We start from the raw sequence: 18,313 nt of genomic DNA, 5'->3' as shown, positions 1-18,313 counted from the left end.
GATGGGGTGCTAATGTTCCCTTGTCTGCCAAGTAGGTGCGAACGTTAGATTGTAAGGATGAAAGGGTTGGTTAGGTGTGGCTCAAAGAAGAATTAGAGGGTATGTTTCACTTGTGCGGCCGCTAAAGTGAAAGTAATCATTTCGTGGGCGCTTTGATGTTCGCAGTGGCCGCGCGGCTCACTGAGAACATCAAAGCGCCTGCGAAATGTACACGCAGGCTGCCAAATGGTGCGCGCGCCCGGCGCACATAGTTGGGGGCCTGAAAAGCACTCGTTTGCACTTCCAAATCCCCGATTTCTATAGCTCTCGCCAGAGCAGCGCTAAAGCGCTGGCTCAGGCGAGACCTAAAAAGTGAATGTTTTGCGCATTCTGGCCACACCTCTGACTCCGCCCACTGATCCCAACATCGGGTTATTCTCCCCCTACCTACCTTTTTCCCCCACTTCGACCACTTCCCTGATGATATGTTGAAGCTGTTTATTTGGCGAGTACGCACGAGATGGTCGTCTGGCATAACTGTTAACTTCTTTATTCCTAAAAGATAAAACCTTATTTTTCCCATTTTTTAAATGGGTTACCAACTGCGGCATCCGTATGAGTTAACGCCAAGCTTGTCTTTAAAAACGTGTTCCGCATCAGTTGTTTTGCAGCCCCTGAGGACACGCTTCCTCGCACTCTGTGGCCAGGCCCCTGTGGCCCAGGGCAGCGCTCACGTGTCTTGTTCATGACCGAACTTGCATTACGACGTGTATTCAGTTAACTCAGCAAAATGTAACAGTGACAGAGGTGCGGCGGAGAGGATCATTGCCGTGTGTTGTTTGTGGTCGTTTGTCTGGTGACAGAAACCTAACTGAAAATGAGGCAGCTGTGATGGCGCTGCGGGTGTGTAGGCACATAATTTCGTAGTTAAAGGAGTATTGTGCGATGCGATGACCGATGGCCGATTTGTGGATGTCTTTTTCGTTTCTGCTATTTTTCATTTTAGTGAATGAAACCTTGTAGTGATATTAACATTTTAACGGACGCCATGCTGCCCGACCTCCCTGGTACTCAGTCATGTTATGTTCTTCTCACGCAGGCTCGCTGGTCGTACATGCGGGTGAAGTATCTCTTCTTCTCGTGGCTGGCTGTATTCATTGGCAGTTGGATTATATATGTTCAGTACTCAACCTACACCGAGCTCTGCCGAGGGCATGAGTGTAAGAAACTTATCGTAAGTATTCATTTACTTTAAAATCTGAGTCATTTCCCATTGCAAAGTTTAACTTCTGAGGTGTTTGTCTTTGTCGTAGTGCTTTACACAAATAATAAATCAGATGACTGACTATCTCCTTAAATTTAAACCAGCCTGTGTCCGTCTGCAGTAGCAACTTCTAGCAGTGAGTTTATTGCACTCAGTGTGTCCTAAGAGAACACGGTGCAAAGTGTGTGCTGTAGTGTTGTAACTAATTCGTCATATTTATTCTACATATACATGCCAGAGACATGGCATGGCACCGACTGTTGATGTGACCCGCTGAAAAATGTTTCATGCAGAAACAGTGTATTTACAGCATTTCTTTCTTCGATCTTGCAATTAATTATTCGAGAAGGATGTTTCTATTTCATGCCCTGATTATATATTTTCCAAAATCTCTCACCCCTATCCCTCCCCCAGGGTCCTGTCACATGTTCTCTGTGTTCTCTACTGTGTTATTGCGGAATGCTGTATTGATTTCTATGTACCAATAGAATAGGGGTTTGAGGGGGGAGGGGTTCTCTTTGTCAGTTTCTGATCTCCTCTCCCGGGCAGCTGGTGTCCCAGCTAACTCTTGTTCTTGTAAATACACTTTCCCCCTCAATTTGGATAGCTGTTTTTTTTCTACTTTGACACTAACTGAGACAACAGGAGTAACCAATCGGGCGTAGAATGTCATGTTGCCCACTTGCTTCTGGTTTATCATTTTCCGCAGCAGGACTGACCCACCCTCTGATTTCCGGTGTGGAAGACACTGGTGGCTAATGTTGCAAGGGCTTAGCATAGGCATAAGTTTGCCAGTAGAACCAGGCAGGACTAAGAAAGGTCTAAATTGAGGATATTCTATGCCAGTGCTGTGTGCTACTGGTCTTTGAACTCTGTTTCTTAGCATATCAGTAAAGCCTGCTAGAAATTGGTATACAAAGCATTGCTGGAATTTAATATCAAAAACTGGGGAGGAAGGTGATTCAGCCCGGCAGAAGGGCGCACAACTAACATCACCAAGTACCCACTTGTGCCAAAATGTAACAAACTCTAAAATCTCAGAAGCACCACATTGAAAGAGCGGAGTAATGAAACAGTTTTTATGACAACATATCACACTTGAAAAGTCCAGTCTATTTACAGAACATCCATTTAATATATCGAAAATACTTGTGTGCCATACAGTTGGACTATATTCTTCACATACATTATCCATCTATACATTCTTATTTCAGACCTTACAGGTTCCTTTCAGACTAGAATTCCATTCTCATGTCTTCCAGCATTCAGCCGGAGACACGTGTTTCGCATGTCAACTCCTGCTTTATCAAAGCTCTATTATATTGAACATTTTGGTTTTATGAAATATGGGCTTAATATCTGAATTGTATAAAGTAAGGCATCCACTGGAGTCCCTGTTCATCAATTCCTACAGATCAGTCACATGAATCCCATGAGGAGAATAAATAATGCCCATATTAAGGCAATGAACACTAGTGCGGCACTTGAGCACAGGCAATCATGACAATTGTGCGATATGTTGTTATACTTTAATTGTAACTCCTCAGATTTGTCAATGTGGTGCTTCCGACATTTTAGAGAATCGGTTTAATTTCAATTTCAATTAAACTGAAATCAAGCTGGCTTCACCGAGGGACAACATGCAGCAGATGGAACTACCAAACTGAAAGGCACCCTCGTTTAGGGTACCACTGATGAAACGGGAGGATGTATTTAATGCTTGTTGGTGACAGATGCTGTAGAGATGGGCCCAAGCAGAAAGAGAACATTATTAGGACATATTTGAAGATCTGTAGGGCAAACATATTCAGGCCCTAGTCAGTTTTTAGAGCTGCTCCGGTTGAACATGAGGGGGTGGTTTACAAGAGTTTGTGGGTGCATTGAGAGAGTCAGACCTCCACTTGTAATTTTAGACGTTTTTAATAGGGAGTGCTTACAGAATCAAATTATGATTCATTTTAAAAGTAAGAAATCTGTTATTTATTGTGGGTAAAGGGAGATCCTTTTTTGAATGAGGTTATTGTTATTAGTAAAACTGAAAATATTCACTGAGTGGGGTCACAGTGGTTTTCAGTGACTAGATGAGAAGAGAGTTGGAAGTTTGCGCTGTGGAGCAGGAAAAAACAGATGTGACGAGTGAAAAAAGGCAGATTTCTGAATGTTAAAAGGAAGAGTGTGTGTTGCACCAAGCTTCATCAAAATGTTATCTTGCACGATGAATATCATTCTCTGAGTGTGTGTGGAAAATGCATTTTGCTCATGTGTGTAAGGACAGACACAATTCTGGGTCAAAGTAAGTGTGTGGGAGTAAATGGAAAAGCGTCAGTGGTAGGAGAAGTTCTAGCAGATAGAGATGGCATGAGACATCTTGAGGCGAAGGAAAGCAGGTTCAAGTAGGTGAGATATGTTGAAATGCCTGTGAGGGGTTTTCTAATGGAAGCCGTTGACCTTTGAAGTGTGTTTCTCCTATTGTACTGGCTCACGAAGGGAATGGCAGTTGTAGGATGTGTACTAACTAATATTTTGACTCTTACACGTCCTTTGCTCAAAATGAATGTGTTGATAGTACTGTTGGGAGGTGATAACAAGTACTCAGCGCTGGTTGTGTGATCAGCATATCATCCAATTTACCTTCATCCTGAATCTATATCGCTTACAGCGTTTCTAAGTGTGGAGAGTCTGTGCCTTTTTAAAAGGATGCCTTTCGACTGGCATCCGCTTCCTCTGTGTTCCACCATATTATAATTAGAGATGTTAAAAGACATTGAGAAACGTGTATGTTGGTTTCAGGACAACATACTAGTGTTTACAAAGGTTAAATTATTAAACATCCCAACATTAAAAGAATTGTATTATAGTTTAAAACCGAATTAAATAATGTTAAAGCAGGAGAAATGAAAATCGTAAATCAGGTAGACTCATTGGAGTACTTTGTCTGAAGAGGAAATAAGAGCCAATATAATTATTGGCTCTTAACCAGAGTCAGGCAATGACTATGCACTGTGCTAAAAAAAAAGTCTTATGAACTTTGTGAAGTGTGTATACTAGAAGCTTCATGGAACTCGGCAAAATACGAAGTCTGCAGTATTACACAAAACTGCAAGTGTTATAACTGGGATGTTAGACATTTGACAAAGGGTGAATACGGGTAGCATTGTGGAAGATTAGAGAGTTAACTGGCAGCAGAATTATACAAAAATGTAAAGTAATGGATGGGGCATAAAAAAAAAAAATGCCAAGCGTTGTACCTGGGCATTGCCAAAGAGGCATAATGTGCTAGTTGGGGACAATTCTAGAAACTACAAGATGTGCCAATAGCAACTTTTATGCGAAACTGTGGGAACCTTCAGGCATATGGTATCCCCTGTTTATTTTATTTTTTACATTTTGCATCCTTGGAATTCTGACTTCGAAATTTGACTGATGCCTGTATTGGGCTATTGCTGAGCAGAGTGCTAAATGCTGCTTCATGGAAATGTGTTGTAGCTGAGGCATTATGGAAAACTGCACCGTGTGCTAAGACCCCACTGTAAATTGTTTTTACATACTACTAATGTTACTCAAAGTTACTGGACTATTGTGCTTTATAATGCAGTATTTATCAAGGTACCGGACAACGCATCTCTGCAGAGTGCACAATCCCCCCACCTCTTTGTAAAGTGGTCTTTATTTCCTATCATAGTCTGACCAATGTTAACAAACTGTTTCCATCTAGGTCGATCTTAGAGCGCCCATGGGAATAACCCCCCTCCCCGCCTTTCCAAGTAAAGTGATTTTCAATCTTACCCAGTTTTGACCAATATGGCACAAATAATATGCTTTAAGTGTATCATTTGCCACTAAACTCCTCATTATAAGTTGCTTGCAGAAGGTTACTGTAATTAAATCTATCACTGTAGGGTCTCGGAATTAATCGGCTGCAAAAAATAATACCTATTACAAGTTTTTAGGAAATACTATGTGGATTTTGGTACGGACTGCACCAACATTCTTATGTTACAGTAATTATAGGGCATTTTCACCTGTTAAATTCCTGCAAGTTTTACCTGACAAACTTTAAGACGGTGTGTGAAGTAATTTCAGGGTGCAATAATATAACTTGTAATTCTCATCCCTGTACAAATGGATTGGTATTATCTGGGACCCTTGCAATGAGGGTCTAAATCAGAGGTCTTCAAACTTTTGGATGCCGAGACCCCCCTGTCAACATTTTGAGGCGTAAGGACCCCCCTCTTGACAAAAATGTCTAAACCTGTTGACTAAATTGCGTGGGATGAAAATGTAAATAAGGTTATGTGATGCCGCGTATTTTGGGATAGCATTGCTTCATTATTTTGATATTTGTTACACACAGTAACGCTGAGGAAAGATTTCACCCAATCAGTACCCATTTATAACCAAAATACAGCAATTATCATCAGAAAGATTTCAAGTCAACCTTTGTGAAGGGCCTTCCACTCTGCAGCAATACGTGCTGCCACATTAGAAGCTCACCTGGCCCTGACCGGAAGAAGCAGGGGTCCCTTAAAACCCTGGCGGTTTTGTGTAGAGTTAAGCCTTTTACCCATGCAGCTTTCCTCTCACCCCCTCCCTTCCATCCCTCTCTCCTCTCCTAACCCCGGATCCCTCTCTCACTTTGCAGGTCATTTTCTTTCACCCCTTTTTACAACTTCTGAACTCTCCCCATTCAACCTCTCACTTCACCTTTAATCACCTCTTGCCATTCTGTCCTTTCACTGCCCTCATCTCTAACAGTCTCTCACATTTATCTCATGGCCTCTCTGGCCCTGTCACCTCCCGTGCCCCTCAGCACTTCTCATTCACCTCGTCTCTTCATTCAAATTTTTGTCTATTTGTATCTTACACCTCTCCAGTCCCCCCATTCCTCTTTCACATCTTCCCTTTGTTCTAACAGAAGCCCTCACCTTTGGATCACACTCACTTCTTGCGTGTCCACACTTCTCTTCGGCAATTCACATTTCTCCTCATCCCTGACCTCTTCAATCAAATTCTCTCACTCCCTTGCTGTCCTCTCTCATTTTGGGTGCGGATGCAAGTTCAGAATGGGATGAATGAATGTATGATTACTGATGGGCTTGTTTGAGTGAGTTGCATATTGAGTAGTGAGGGAGACAGGTGAGTGAAGTGTCACATGAGTGCAGGATGAGTAGTGTACTCGTGTGACTGCAGGTTGAGGTATAGTGTGAGCAGGACAAGTGCATTGTGAGTGCAGAGTGATCACTGTGAGTGCAAGGTGAGCGGGTGAATGGTGCAAGTGCATGGTGATCAGTGTGAGTGCATTGTGATCGCTGTGAGTGCAGGGTGAGCGGGTGAATGGTGCAAGTGCATGGTGATCAGTGTGAGTGCATTGTGATCGCTGTGAGTGCAAGGTGAGCGGGTGAATGGTGCAAGTGCATGGTGATCAGTGTGAGTGCATTGTGATCACTGTAAGTGCAGGGTGAGCGTGACAATGAAGGGCGAGAATGAGGAATGAGTTGTCTGAATGCAGGGTGCATTCCCAGACCCATGAAGTAACTCAGCATGTTATTGACGGGGGCGTAGACTTTAATATCTAAGTTAAACTATTGCGGCATTAATCGGGGATCGAGGGTGAAGGAAATAAATAATGTGCTGATCCTGCAACAAACTTCCAGTCCTATGGTTAGGGTTGCCAGCAGATTATTTTGGTGGCCCAGTCGGTACAAAAAAAAGCAGTCACCTAAAGCGGTATTTTCAGCGCTTATCTGTGCATACTTCCCAGGGCCGGCTTTAGTGCTGGTGGTGCCCTGTGCGACAATGTTTGTTGGTGCCCCCCACAATGACCACCCCCACCATGGATTCTCTCACTAGCACCCTTTAACAGTGACCAAGTCTCCATAACCCCACACTCTCAGATGCATTGAATTAGTTATATAGTGCCACTCATACCAGTGTAGGGTGTCCGAGCACTTTGCATCACACACACATTACACAGAGACAATCATAAGTGTGTAAATCAGTGTATAGGAAATGTTACATAAGCCAAAGGACTGAAAGTGTAGGAGTCACATGTCATCCATACTGGTAGGCAGTATAGTTCAAGAGTGCTTGGTGTGGAGAAGCACAAACTCAGAGTCGAAAAAGAAACAGCATAGTTGGGAGTTTCCTTTAATAATAAGAATTGATTTCTAGCCAAATTAACCGTTTTTGCAACATTAATCAATGGTCTAATAATGTATTCTTTGTAGTGTGCATGCTGTTCTAGGATGAAAGTTAATAGCTCACTATTCTCTATTAGGACTTTAAGTTATAAATTGCAAGTAACAAAAGGATGTCTCTTTTGAAAGCAGTAACCTGCTGATCTGTTTACATTATATGCATTCTGTAATCTACTTGGTACATGTTCTTTGCAGCAGGCATATTAACCCTCTGCACTAACTTCACCTAAGTCAAAACCTCAACTATACAAAATTCTGATCTCTCTCCAGGAAGATAATTAATCACACAAGTTATCTTGACATTTATGTGAGGCCTGGTAATTGCCGGGGAAAGAAACGCTGCAGCAGGTGCTTCAAAAGCACAATAAACTTTCACACACAGCGCCCCCAGGAAGCCAACTTTGTATTCCTTTCCATGAAATGCATTCTCACACTACGGCAGTGAATGTAAAATCCAAATGTAAGGAATAGGCACAGTGGGGACCCAGGGGGTACTGGAACCAGCAAAAAAACCTAAGCCTCTGTAAGCAGTTTACAAAGGCATGTTAAATGGTCTTTAAAGACCTGTGAAAAAACACGGGGGTGCCGGAGATAGGAATCCAGACACTGCCCAGCTGAGCCCCCAGCAGCTCAAGTTTCACTGCAGCAGCCCGGGCTGAGACACAGGACGGGGGAAGTGTGGGGGGGGGCTGAAGCCCTTGGGCCTGGGCAGAAGTGTGACTGGGAAGGCGCGACCCCCTTTGCATCACTCCACGGCCCCCCTGGGGGTCGCGCCCCACAGTTTGAAGACCCCTGGACTCTAAATGTTTATGAGGTTAATACTGCTAAAGTTCCTCAAGCCTCCTTGTTAAATTGTATTTCAAACCCAAAATGTCTGTACTGGTGTTTCTGGGCTAATGTACTGCAAAATACACCATGTGTAACTAATGTTAATCAAATGTATGAGAGAGCAGCCATCTACTTTATGGATTAGTCTTTAAATCATCCAGTATTGATCAATTTTCCTTACACAATGTTCTTTGAAATTCAGAATATGCAATTATTTTTTGAATATTTCTTGAGAAGAACCCACGTCTTTGGTAAATTGTTCTTTAGATGCGATGGAATTTGGTCATTATCACTGCATAGTAATATTTATGCGTTATATGCACAGTGTGCCAGGAAATGTCCCCACGCCCCAAAAAAATACTGTTGATTGTTGTAAACGTAAGTACATTATTTATGCATAATGTGTTAATTTCCATACTAATCCCAGTGTCCAAATCTTTAATAGTGCATCAGTGCAGATAGTGCTCCGTGGTCCGCTAGTAATATGTCTCTTTATATCATTCTATAGTCATTGAGAGCAGTAAGGTAAGTGTAAAGAGCTTTCCTACCTTAAGTTCAAGGATGTCTAGTTGAGTTCTGTATGACCAACACAGGAACAATGGTGTATCTCAACAAGCAAGGTGGTGTAAGGTCGAGAAAAATTTGCAACAAGGTTGTATTAGCTTTTGGAACTGGAGCAAAGACAGGCAAAGGGGGCTGTTCACAGTTCATCTAGGGGGTAGAAGGACAACATTGAGGAGGACTGGCTGACCAATATTTTCTCAATCAAACACAAATGCGAGATAAATTATCAGATTCTAGATCTAATTATCCAGTTTTGGGGAGTCTCAGACATAAATCTCTAAACTAGGCAGTTTCATCCGAAAGGCTTGATCTGGGACACATCTGGTCTAGAGTGGTCTTTCCACCTACATTGCATATTTCCTCCTGTTCCTCTTGAGGCAATACATTTCTCGAAAGACTCGCAAATGTGATTGACCCAAATTGGGTTCACAAAGCATGGTGTATAGATTTGTTGCTACTGAGTTGTGCGGATCTGGTGTTTCCGTTTATGGACAATCTAGTTTCTCAGAATCAGAACAAGGTTCTACATACAAACAATAAATCTCTTTGCCCAAGTAGTGCCTCACAGGTCTCTGGGGCACCCGTGCTAAGTCAGTCATCGCAGGCTCCTTTATTTTACAGCCCAGGTTGGGAGTCCGGGCAGAGGTGATGGGACAAAGCAGACAGTTTGCTCCCAGCATTTTTTGCTGCAGCTCCAGATCATCTGCATCTTTCGTTCTTCAGGGTTACCATCAAGACAGGGCGGGCTTCATCTTGGGCCACATGGCCTTCACTCCCATGCCTACCTGCAGAGGCACAGGCGATCTTGTACACGTGTTCACATGCACACAACCAAGCGCTGCCTCTCCTAGGGTATCGAGAGAGTTGCCAGTGGCCACTCTGGCTCTATAAAATAGCAGTATGGTAGCAGATTCCAGGCGGAAGCCAGGGAGCTCACCTCTGAGTAGCCATTTCCATATCTGATCATGCCCCTTATGCCCACACCCCATCCTTGAATGGCCAACTGCAGATTCCTCACTTTTTGAAAAGATACTGTTGCAGATTCCTCACCTTCAGAATATCCTTTCTGACTGCTGCTTTGGTGGTCTGCACCATCATGACAACGAGCATAGGAGCTAATGGAGAGGGACATCCTAGGTTTATAGATGTTGCTCTTCTGGGCGGCCGAACTGCGGCTGCCTGAGAAACAATAGACATGGAATGATTGGTGATACCCCACTAATTCTCACACCTTACTTGACTCCTCATATCTGGACCCTGGAGACCTGTTGGACCTTTCACAATGTTCACTGTTACCAGTTGGTAGTGGGACAATATTGCAGGGCCTGTGCAGGGAATGCTGTTTTTGGTGAAGGGGACTGCTCGTGCTGACCCGACCCCCCCCCCCCGGGCCTGACAGAGGTAAACAGGTATGTGACCACTCACAGAGCCCAGAGTGCATAGGCCTCCTTGTTAGCAATGCATCTGTTACTGCTTGTAACTACCTGGGGCTGCAGTTTCCTCAGTTGGTGCCAGCTGTGGGGGCACCACCCCTCTAATTTGGCTAACTCAGTGCACCTTTCGTATCGTCAGCCCCTGTGTCCACTTTCCCTCTGCCTCTCGTATTTACCCTCATAGGACGCACAGGGCTGGTTAACCCTGGCACTCCAGTGCCTTGTGACACTCTTGGTGTAAATTTTGCTCCAGCCCCACCCTGACCCCAGCAAACTTGACCAAATATGAAGTGCCATTGAAACCACAAAAACTCTACTGGAATCTAGAATCAATACCATTGCTATCAGTATCAGTTTTCTGCATGAAGCTCACTGTAAGCTGGCAGATAAATTGCCCCAGTCAGAGAACACAATCGTAGAACTCCAGCCTGCCACCTTGGACCTTCACCGCAAGATGCAGTCTCTTGCAGATGGATTTCAGGTATTAGAAAGCAGAGCAGAGGATGCATAGAGGTGCTCGTGGCACTATGTCAGGGTCGATGGCATGCCTGAAGATGTAGAGGGCTCAAACGCTGTAGTCTTCTTCGAATCCTGGTTCCTAAAGTTCACACCGACATTCATGTTGTCCTCCTTTTCAATTGAAAGGGCACACTGGTTTCTGCCCCCCCCCCCCACCAGCTTCCACCCCCCCCCCCCCACCAGCTTCCACCCCAAGAGGCTCCACCACTTTTGCTAATGGTTCAGATTTTGCACTACATAGACCGGGATGCAGTGTTACCGGGGGCAAGCCATGTGGGTTCCCTCAAAAAAGAAAGTTCCCCGATTCTGTGTTCCCTGACTATAACATGGCACTGCAGCAGGCCTGATTTCTGGTAGTTAAGAGACGCCCCTGTGAACACAGGACCATTATTCTTTGTTGTTTGCCACCCCCTTAATATTATCCATGACCAGAACTTGCACTTCTTCACCAATTTAGCAGTGGCTTGGGACTGGGTTGAGAACCGGGGATTCCCCCTCGAGATCGCCTACCATGTCCGCAGGGTCCTTGTCTCGGACCGGGTGAGTCCAGCGTCACCCTAAAACAAGGCCCGGCAGAGGCCGTCTTGGAAGGCACCCACTCTTGCGCAAGGTCATTAAGCAGCTCTGTTGGTGGCTGCGTACTTCTGAGACCCCATCATGCCTCCATAATTTCATCCAGTGGTCTCTAGAGGAAAGGAAAGTCTTTCACAGAGAGGAGAGAAGAGGGTTGATTAAATACCCAATTGTGTAGGACGAGCTTTAGATGACATTGAGTGATGACCCAAGGGATGCAAACCTACCCCCGTGATAGGATAGGCACTCACTTCTCTTTTAACTCTGTACTGCCTCCTTATGTGGCACTTAGCCTCCATTCAGTATCACAAGATAGTACACTTCCCAGGGGGTGGGGATGAAGGGGGTGCTTTCCTTCCCCTTACCAGGACAAGATTGTACTAATCTCACAGGACCTTCGACGCAACTGGGAACTAATTTATCTGTCCTTTCTTTCCCCTCCCACAGAGAGCCGGGACAAATATTGGCAAGAACAGTCCACAGCCTCACCCCATAAGTTCTACCATGACACATTTTATTTCTGGAATCACCTAAAAATAGATTCTGTTCTGTTACTTCTTGTTATTACTCGGTCGCATATTATTGACTGAGAATGATCTCTGTGGCCTTGTACTGTACTTCTATTATTGTACCTGTGCTTCAAGATTGCAACCACACATGACAATCTGCCACTGTTGTAACTTATCCTCAAAGGTGTATGCTATAATGTCAATGTCTTATTTTATTTACTGTAGTATACCTCTCTCTGTATCTCATACCTTTTTTGCAACTGCAGATTTTTTTCTGCTAGCATGGTATGTCTTCATTACCAAAACTTTAATAAAAATATATTTAATTTAAAAAAGCTGTCACATGATATGGGACTTTCACCCCAAAATGTACAGTAATGGCTTGAAATAGAGGTGCGTTATGGTGTTATTTTTATGCATGACAGATTTACCAGATTATTTGGATCATCTAGACCCTAGTGGATAATGTACTCCATACCCCACCTACACTAGCTGCAACATTGCAATGTAAGAAGGGGGTGTCATTTTGAATAAGGCAGGCCTATTTACTTTGTCTGGGAAGTCACCATATTACTCCTAATAACCATGTTTTACTTTGTCAACGTAACTCATTGTTAGGGGTGTCAGTATATATCAGGCTGGCCGACAGGTTCTGTCGGGGTGTCACCAAAGTAATAAAATTAACAATTTTTCATGTTTAAACTTTATAACACCATTAATGTCAATAAAAACCGTACTACATTCATCATAATGGTAAACCTTCATTGTTCAATAGTGAGGTTGGCAATAGAATATTTGAATTCATGTGCCTGAGTCTTTACTTGCTACAGGCCACAGAATTTCGCCATACAACCTACCACGAGGGGTCAACGCACTGTAAAGCTGAGAGCAAAATCTCCAGCTCTGAGAGTGCTTAAATTAACCCCTTCTGTGCCCATGACGAGCTGGACTCGTCATGGGCCGCGGTTGCGCTGTGCCCATGACAAGTCCAGCTCGTCATGAACCCCGCCCGCTAATGCTACGCCCGGCACAGGGCGGGGAAAGGGCGTGGCACACAAGGGGTTAAATTCAAACCTCTCCTGGGGTCATGGGTGGAAAGCTCGAGGAGCCTTGGGGTTCGTTTATAAAAAGACACTTTTAGACGAGCTGCTGCACTCTGTGCAGCCCCCACAACACTTCCATAGTTTGTTGATGGTGCCCTTGAATCCCGGGGGTCAGCACAAGCCCCAGAATGTCAATTTGGCCCACACAGGGCATTATTGGGCACTCCGTAACCCGAGGCATGCATATACAAAACGTCTTGCCTGCTCCTCTGTTGTGCTGCTGCCTTTTATTTTTTTTAATTTTTTTTAATGGGTGTTCCAGTCCTACCTGGCACATCCATGGCTGCACAAATCAGAGGCTATGGGGGAGGGGGGGGGGACCGCGCATGCCACTCTCTCCTTAAATTGATAAGACCTTTGCACTTGGCCCTTCCTGGGAAAATATTTCAGAATTATGGTGGAGCGCCACACGCTTGTTGTCTTCCTTTAGAGAGGGAGAGCTTTAAGGTGACTTTTCTCTGGCCACTGTGGGCCTGTTTGCATCATCTTTGGCTCGTGTAGCTCGGGTGGCAAGGTTTAGCCCCCATGAGCATTTTCACCAGGCTTCCTGGCCTCTAAAGAGGCACATTTTGTGGGAAGCTGGATTTTCTAGCTCCATGCGCCAGTGTTCTCCTTTGCCTGGCTCCTGGTCCTCTACTCTTGCTGGTAAAGCATCTGGTGCAGTCCCCCTGCTATCAGCCATCTAAACACCCTCTTGCCCTCAGTCCCCAGGCCCAGTGGATTTCCAGCCATCTTACGGGCACCTAGGGTGGCCAGTGGAATCCAGGTCTTTTTCCCCAACTGGTCCTCAGGGGGCATAAGGGGCCTAGCACCACCGGCACTGGAGGGACATATCAAAGTTTTGAGTGTCAGCTGGAGTCAAAGTGCTCAGTACATCCCTGGAGGGCATCTAGTGGCGTCTTCTTCTCTCTGTGCATCATTTCACCATTGACATCTCCCAGGACCAGGGTCTTCTCAACTGTCTCTCCGTGGTGCAGTGTTTTTTATGAGGGTTGGAAGGATATGGAGACAGGCACCACTGGCCAATCCCACTACTACCTACAATGTAAGAAATTGGGTTATTAGTTGCGATTGGTGTTAGTCCTTTGCAAGTAATAAGCCCACAATTGTCTTATTGCGGGACCAATATTCTCATTTGTAGCACCCGACTCTCCTACGGTAGCAGAGCAATCCTGCCTTGATAGCCAGGTCCAGTGGGAAGGACAGTTCTCCCTCTCGGTCCTGCAGGACTTTTCTGGTATGAGCCCACTCCACAGACTCTTCACTTTGGGAAGTTACGGCTTTGGAATCTATTTCAAAGGCAAGGAAATCTGCAGTTAGAAGAATCCATTAGAACAAGTTCCTTACCTTCAGTAACGCTGTTTCTAGTCTGTTTAACCGCAGATTCCTCACTGCCCTTCCACATCCCTTTTCTGTGACGTGATCTCTCTTCACCATCTAAAAAGATCCCAAATTAAAGATCTGTACATTAGTCCTTCCAAATGTTTTATGATTTGTGTCTGAGAGTGCGGAAAGAGTCAAACAAGAAACTGATTTTGGTGCGCGGGGGTGGCGTTTATATGCGTCTCAACTCTGTCACGTTCAAGATAGGACAAAGTCAACGTGGATCCGCGTGGTGTCACCTAGTAGTTCACAGGAGCACTGCGGTCAAGAGTTCCAGATCCAGTCAGGCGCCTTGAGAATATTCTAAGGTGAGGAATCTGCTTTAAGATAGAGTAGCCACCAGAAAGAACATTACTGTAGGCAAGTAAGTTGTTCATTTGGTCACCAGTCGCACTCTTGCACATGGAAAATGTCACTGGAAAAATGCTTCACTTTTGCATGTGTTTGTAAGTAATGTGCTTTTTACCTGAGGGCTAAATGATGTACACCATTCAGAATATATGCAAACTAAACTAGTCTTTTTACTGAGGAAATCCAACCATTTCTGTAGTAAACTGCTGTTTCCGTTGAAGGCAAGGGCGATGCTGCTACAGTGTGGACTTAAAATGTTGTTTCTTTCCTTCTTGTGCGCGTCGTTGTGACGCGCACAGTTGACCAACTCCAGTCAGGTTGCTCTGACATGCAAAACCCTGAAGATTATGCTCCAGAGTTGGATAGCCCAGCTGTGCCATAAGTGGATGCAGTGTCAACAGGAGGGATTTTGTGTGTTTAATTACCTCAGTAGACGAACACGCTCTTACAATTTCATTCATTTAGAAAGTATACAAGAGAACACCAAAACATTAGAGTTGAGGGTGTGTAGAAAATAACTCCTGAAGACTCCCAGCACCCATTTGAACGAATCAGCCACCAAGCAATACACCTGAATGTTAATATCTAAACTTAACTTAGCAGTGTAATATGGTAACAGTTGTGTAAGCTTTACATACATAGTATAAAGAACGATTGCACAGTTTGTAACAATGAAATGTCTGTTAATTGAACGAAGAGCTGAAACCGTCAATAACTGCGTTTCCAGCCTTGCGTAGTTTTCAGTGCTGGCATAGCAACAGCTTTAGCTATTACACCAGTTTCACTTTTAAAAAAACGTAGTCACACTAACTGAAAGCATTGCAGGTTTGCAAAGGCGGACCTATTGTTTTTCCAATGATTGTTTGTTTTATGTTTTCAACTGGCAGTGCAGTGTGTTTTTCTGCCGCCCTGAGGGAAGGGATTGTTGATTAAGTCCCTCTACCCTTGTTTTAACTTGTGATAGATGCTGTCCTGGGGAAATTGAGTTGAATGTGTGTCTGGGAAAGTGCTCTCCCTGCCTTTTGATAATTGAGTTCACAAAGACGACATGTTTTTATTTATTAGGTTTTGATTCGCGCAGATGTTATCCGAAGGTTGTCCTTACTGGTCCCAGCAAGCACTGGAGCTGCATCATGGACTCCCTGCAATCCCCGCGCTGCTCTCATGTGAGACCAGCATGGGGATTGCTCTGAGTGGGCTGGAAAGACACTCCGCTCAGGCCAGGGTGTCTGTAGGGGTTTCTCCTGCCCTGCTGTTCAATGCAGTCGGGCTGAAAAAACCTAAGTGCACATGTGTGTTTTGGCAGGTCTGAGACAGCCGGCCAAACACATATGCGCACTTAGGGAGTGCACATAGAACTCGTCCTCCCCATCATGCCCAGCCCCCCCTGCGCAAGCTGACTAAGAGCCGGCATATGAAAAATAAAACAATGACTTTGTAATCAAAAATGTATGCTGCTTGCATTGGCTCTCATATCAGAATGAACGAGTACTCATTGACTGACATGTTTTTATTATTCCTTTTAAACATACTGTATATATTTATGTAATTATTTCTGCTTTTATGGCCTTCGTGCCGAAATAAAGCTTATTGAAATGAAATAAAATTAAACCATCAATGACTGCGTTTTGTTGGAGGGAAAATCTTTTAATAAAGTAAGACAAAGCAATTTTACACAATAATATGGTTTTAATCAATTAGGAACATCAGCCAGTCTCCAAAAGAGACTAAAGCTTGAAGTTCAAAGCTCTGGAATACAGGCAGTAGAATATATACTGCAAAAGCCACAAAAAACAAAAAAACACAGGTTAGAGGCGTGGCTTGCCGCCGTCTAAAGATGGCCGCGGAATAGACTAGCTCCGGGGACGAGGTAGACTCCCCTCACCATCCGCACATGATCCGGAACAAAATCCGCCCTTGAAGGTGACCAGCAACGACCGGAATCGCCGGTGCGCCGATCGGTCTGATTCCTGGGTGCCTGCGCCGCGTAGGATGCCAGAGGGACCGGGTGCGGCGGTGCGGCCTAACGGAGGAACTGAAGCCGGGGACTGCCCTGAATCCTGGACCCAGCGAGAGGCGTGCGGCCCTCGGCTGCGGAAGTGTGCCCGGCAGCGGCATTGACGTCGGCGGGGGACGGTGGGGCGCGGGCGGGGCTTGCGCTCATCAGTGCCGGCTCGGCCCCCCCCCCCCCTTGGGAGGCAGTATATTCAGAAGCGGCTGGGGGAGAAACGCCCGCGGCGCTGGATCCTGCAGGTCCGGTGAGGAGGGTGTTGGAGAAGCGTGTGAGGGCACCCACCTGCGGCGGAGCAGAGTCCGGTGGACATAGCGTGAAAACCCGCCCCCGCTTCCCCCCGGACCCCATCAATAAGGGCCCTTTTCTACCTGGGCACCGTGGACCTTGCTGAGGGACACCGGGGACACTGGGGGCGACCCTGGGGGCCAAATAAAGCTACAGTCGCCATGACTGGGGGACCCGACGTTGGCCTCGGTGTGTATTGGCTGTATTGGCGCGCGGAGCGTACTGTGGTTCAGGCTGGAGAGCCCGGGTTCCACCGCGCCTAATAACTACGGACGGAGTCTTGGCTGTCGAGGCGCCCGGAGTGGCTAACGGGGGTCGCCAGATCTGGTGGAGTGGCCCCCCCCCCCACGTGGACAGTATTTTCTAAAATAAAACAACACCTTTGGACACCAGACCCCATCCCCACATAGAAATTTGCGTGGCGGGAAAAACGGCAGGAGGTAAGCTGTGGAGGTAAGCTCCAGCGGCTGGCGGCGGCGATTACCAGCCGGCGCAGAGTAATTCAGGCATAAATGGGGGGCAAGGGCTAGCGCACGGCCTCCCAGGGCAAGCTGGACAAATACGCCTATACGAAAGACTCAGCGGACCGCGGAGAGGTGCCAGATAGAACCCCAGAGGCAGAAAAGACTGCAAAAGTGATGTTGGAAGACATAATGGCCGCTCTGGCCGATGTAAAGTCAACGGTGGGCACCATCTCCACAGACGTCTCCTTCCTACGAGCCGACTTCCAGAAAATGTCTGCGAGAGTCACGGAGGTGGAACAGGTAACGAAAACCCTGGTAGGTGACACGGCCATGTTAATTAAAAAAGTTAGCCTCCTTGAGACTGAAAACAAGCTAATGGCGGCGAAGTTGGATGACCAGGAGGGGCGTTCCCATCGCAACAATATCTGCCTTACGGGTGTACCCGAAAGCGAAGGGGCCCGGCCATGGACCTTTATGTCGAGGAACTGATAAAAACAAGACTCCAGCCAAGGGGGCTTTCGGCTTATTTCTCAGTGGAAAGGGCACACAGGGTGCCGGGCGGCAGGCCTAAACCTGGAGCACCTCCTGGCCCGGTTATTCAATTTCCGCGACCGGGATGCTATACTGCAAGCAGCAAGAGTGGCCCCACCACTTCGCATCCAGAACTCGGTGGTCTCATTCTTCCCGGACTATACGGCGGCAGTCGCCAAGCGCCGTAGGAGCTTCCTAGAGGTTAAAGAAGAGCTTTGGTGCAGAGAAGTTCCCTACTCCATGCTATATCCGGCAAAACTGCGTGTGGTGGCGGAGGGAAAGACCTGGTCTTTTGACACTCCGGACGAGGCCCATG

General features: G+C 45.8%; 1 protein-coding gene across 3 annotated transcripts in view; it reads left to right on the top strand.

The window, feature by feature from the left end:
• The window catches only part of DIPK1A (divergent protein kinase domain 1A), a 440,304-nt gene that overhangs the window by 253,697 nt on the left and 168,294 nt on the right, over positions 1–18,313 (top strand). For 2 of the 3 annotated variants that reach the window (XM_085602195.1, XM_085602196.1), the window contains exon 3: positions 1,079–1,213. In XM_085602195.1, coding sequence (XP_085458321.1) covers positions 1,079–1,213 — 135 coding nt within the window. Of the gene's footprint in view, positions 1–761; positions 883–1,078; positions 1,214–18,313 lie in introns of those variants that run through there. The other variant, XM_085602194.1, reaches the window with a different exon arrangement.

This window comes from Triturus cristatus, chromosome 4_2 (assembly GCF_964204655.1).
Source record: "Triturus cristatus chromosome 4_2, aTriCri1.1, whole genome shotgun sequence".
NCBI classification, from domain to species: Eukaryota; Metazoa; Chordata; class Amphibia; order Caudata; family Salamandridae; genus Triturus; species Triturus cristatus.
This window is presented reverse-complemented; position numbering and strand designations above follow the sequence as displayed.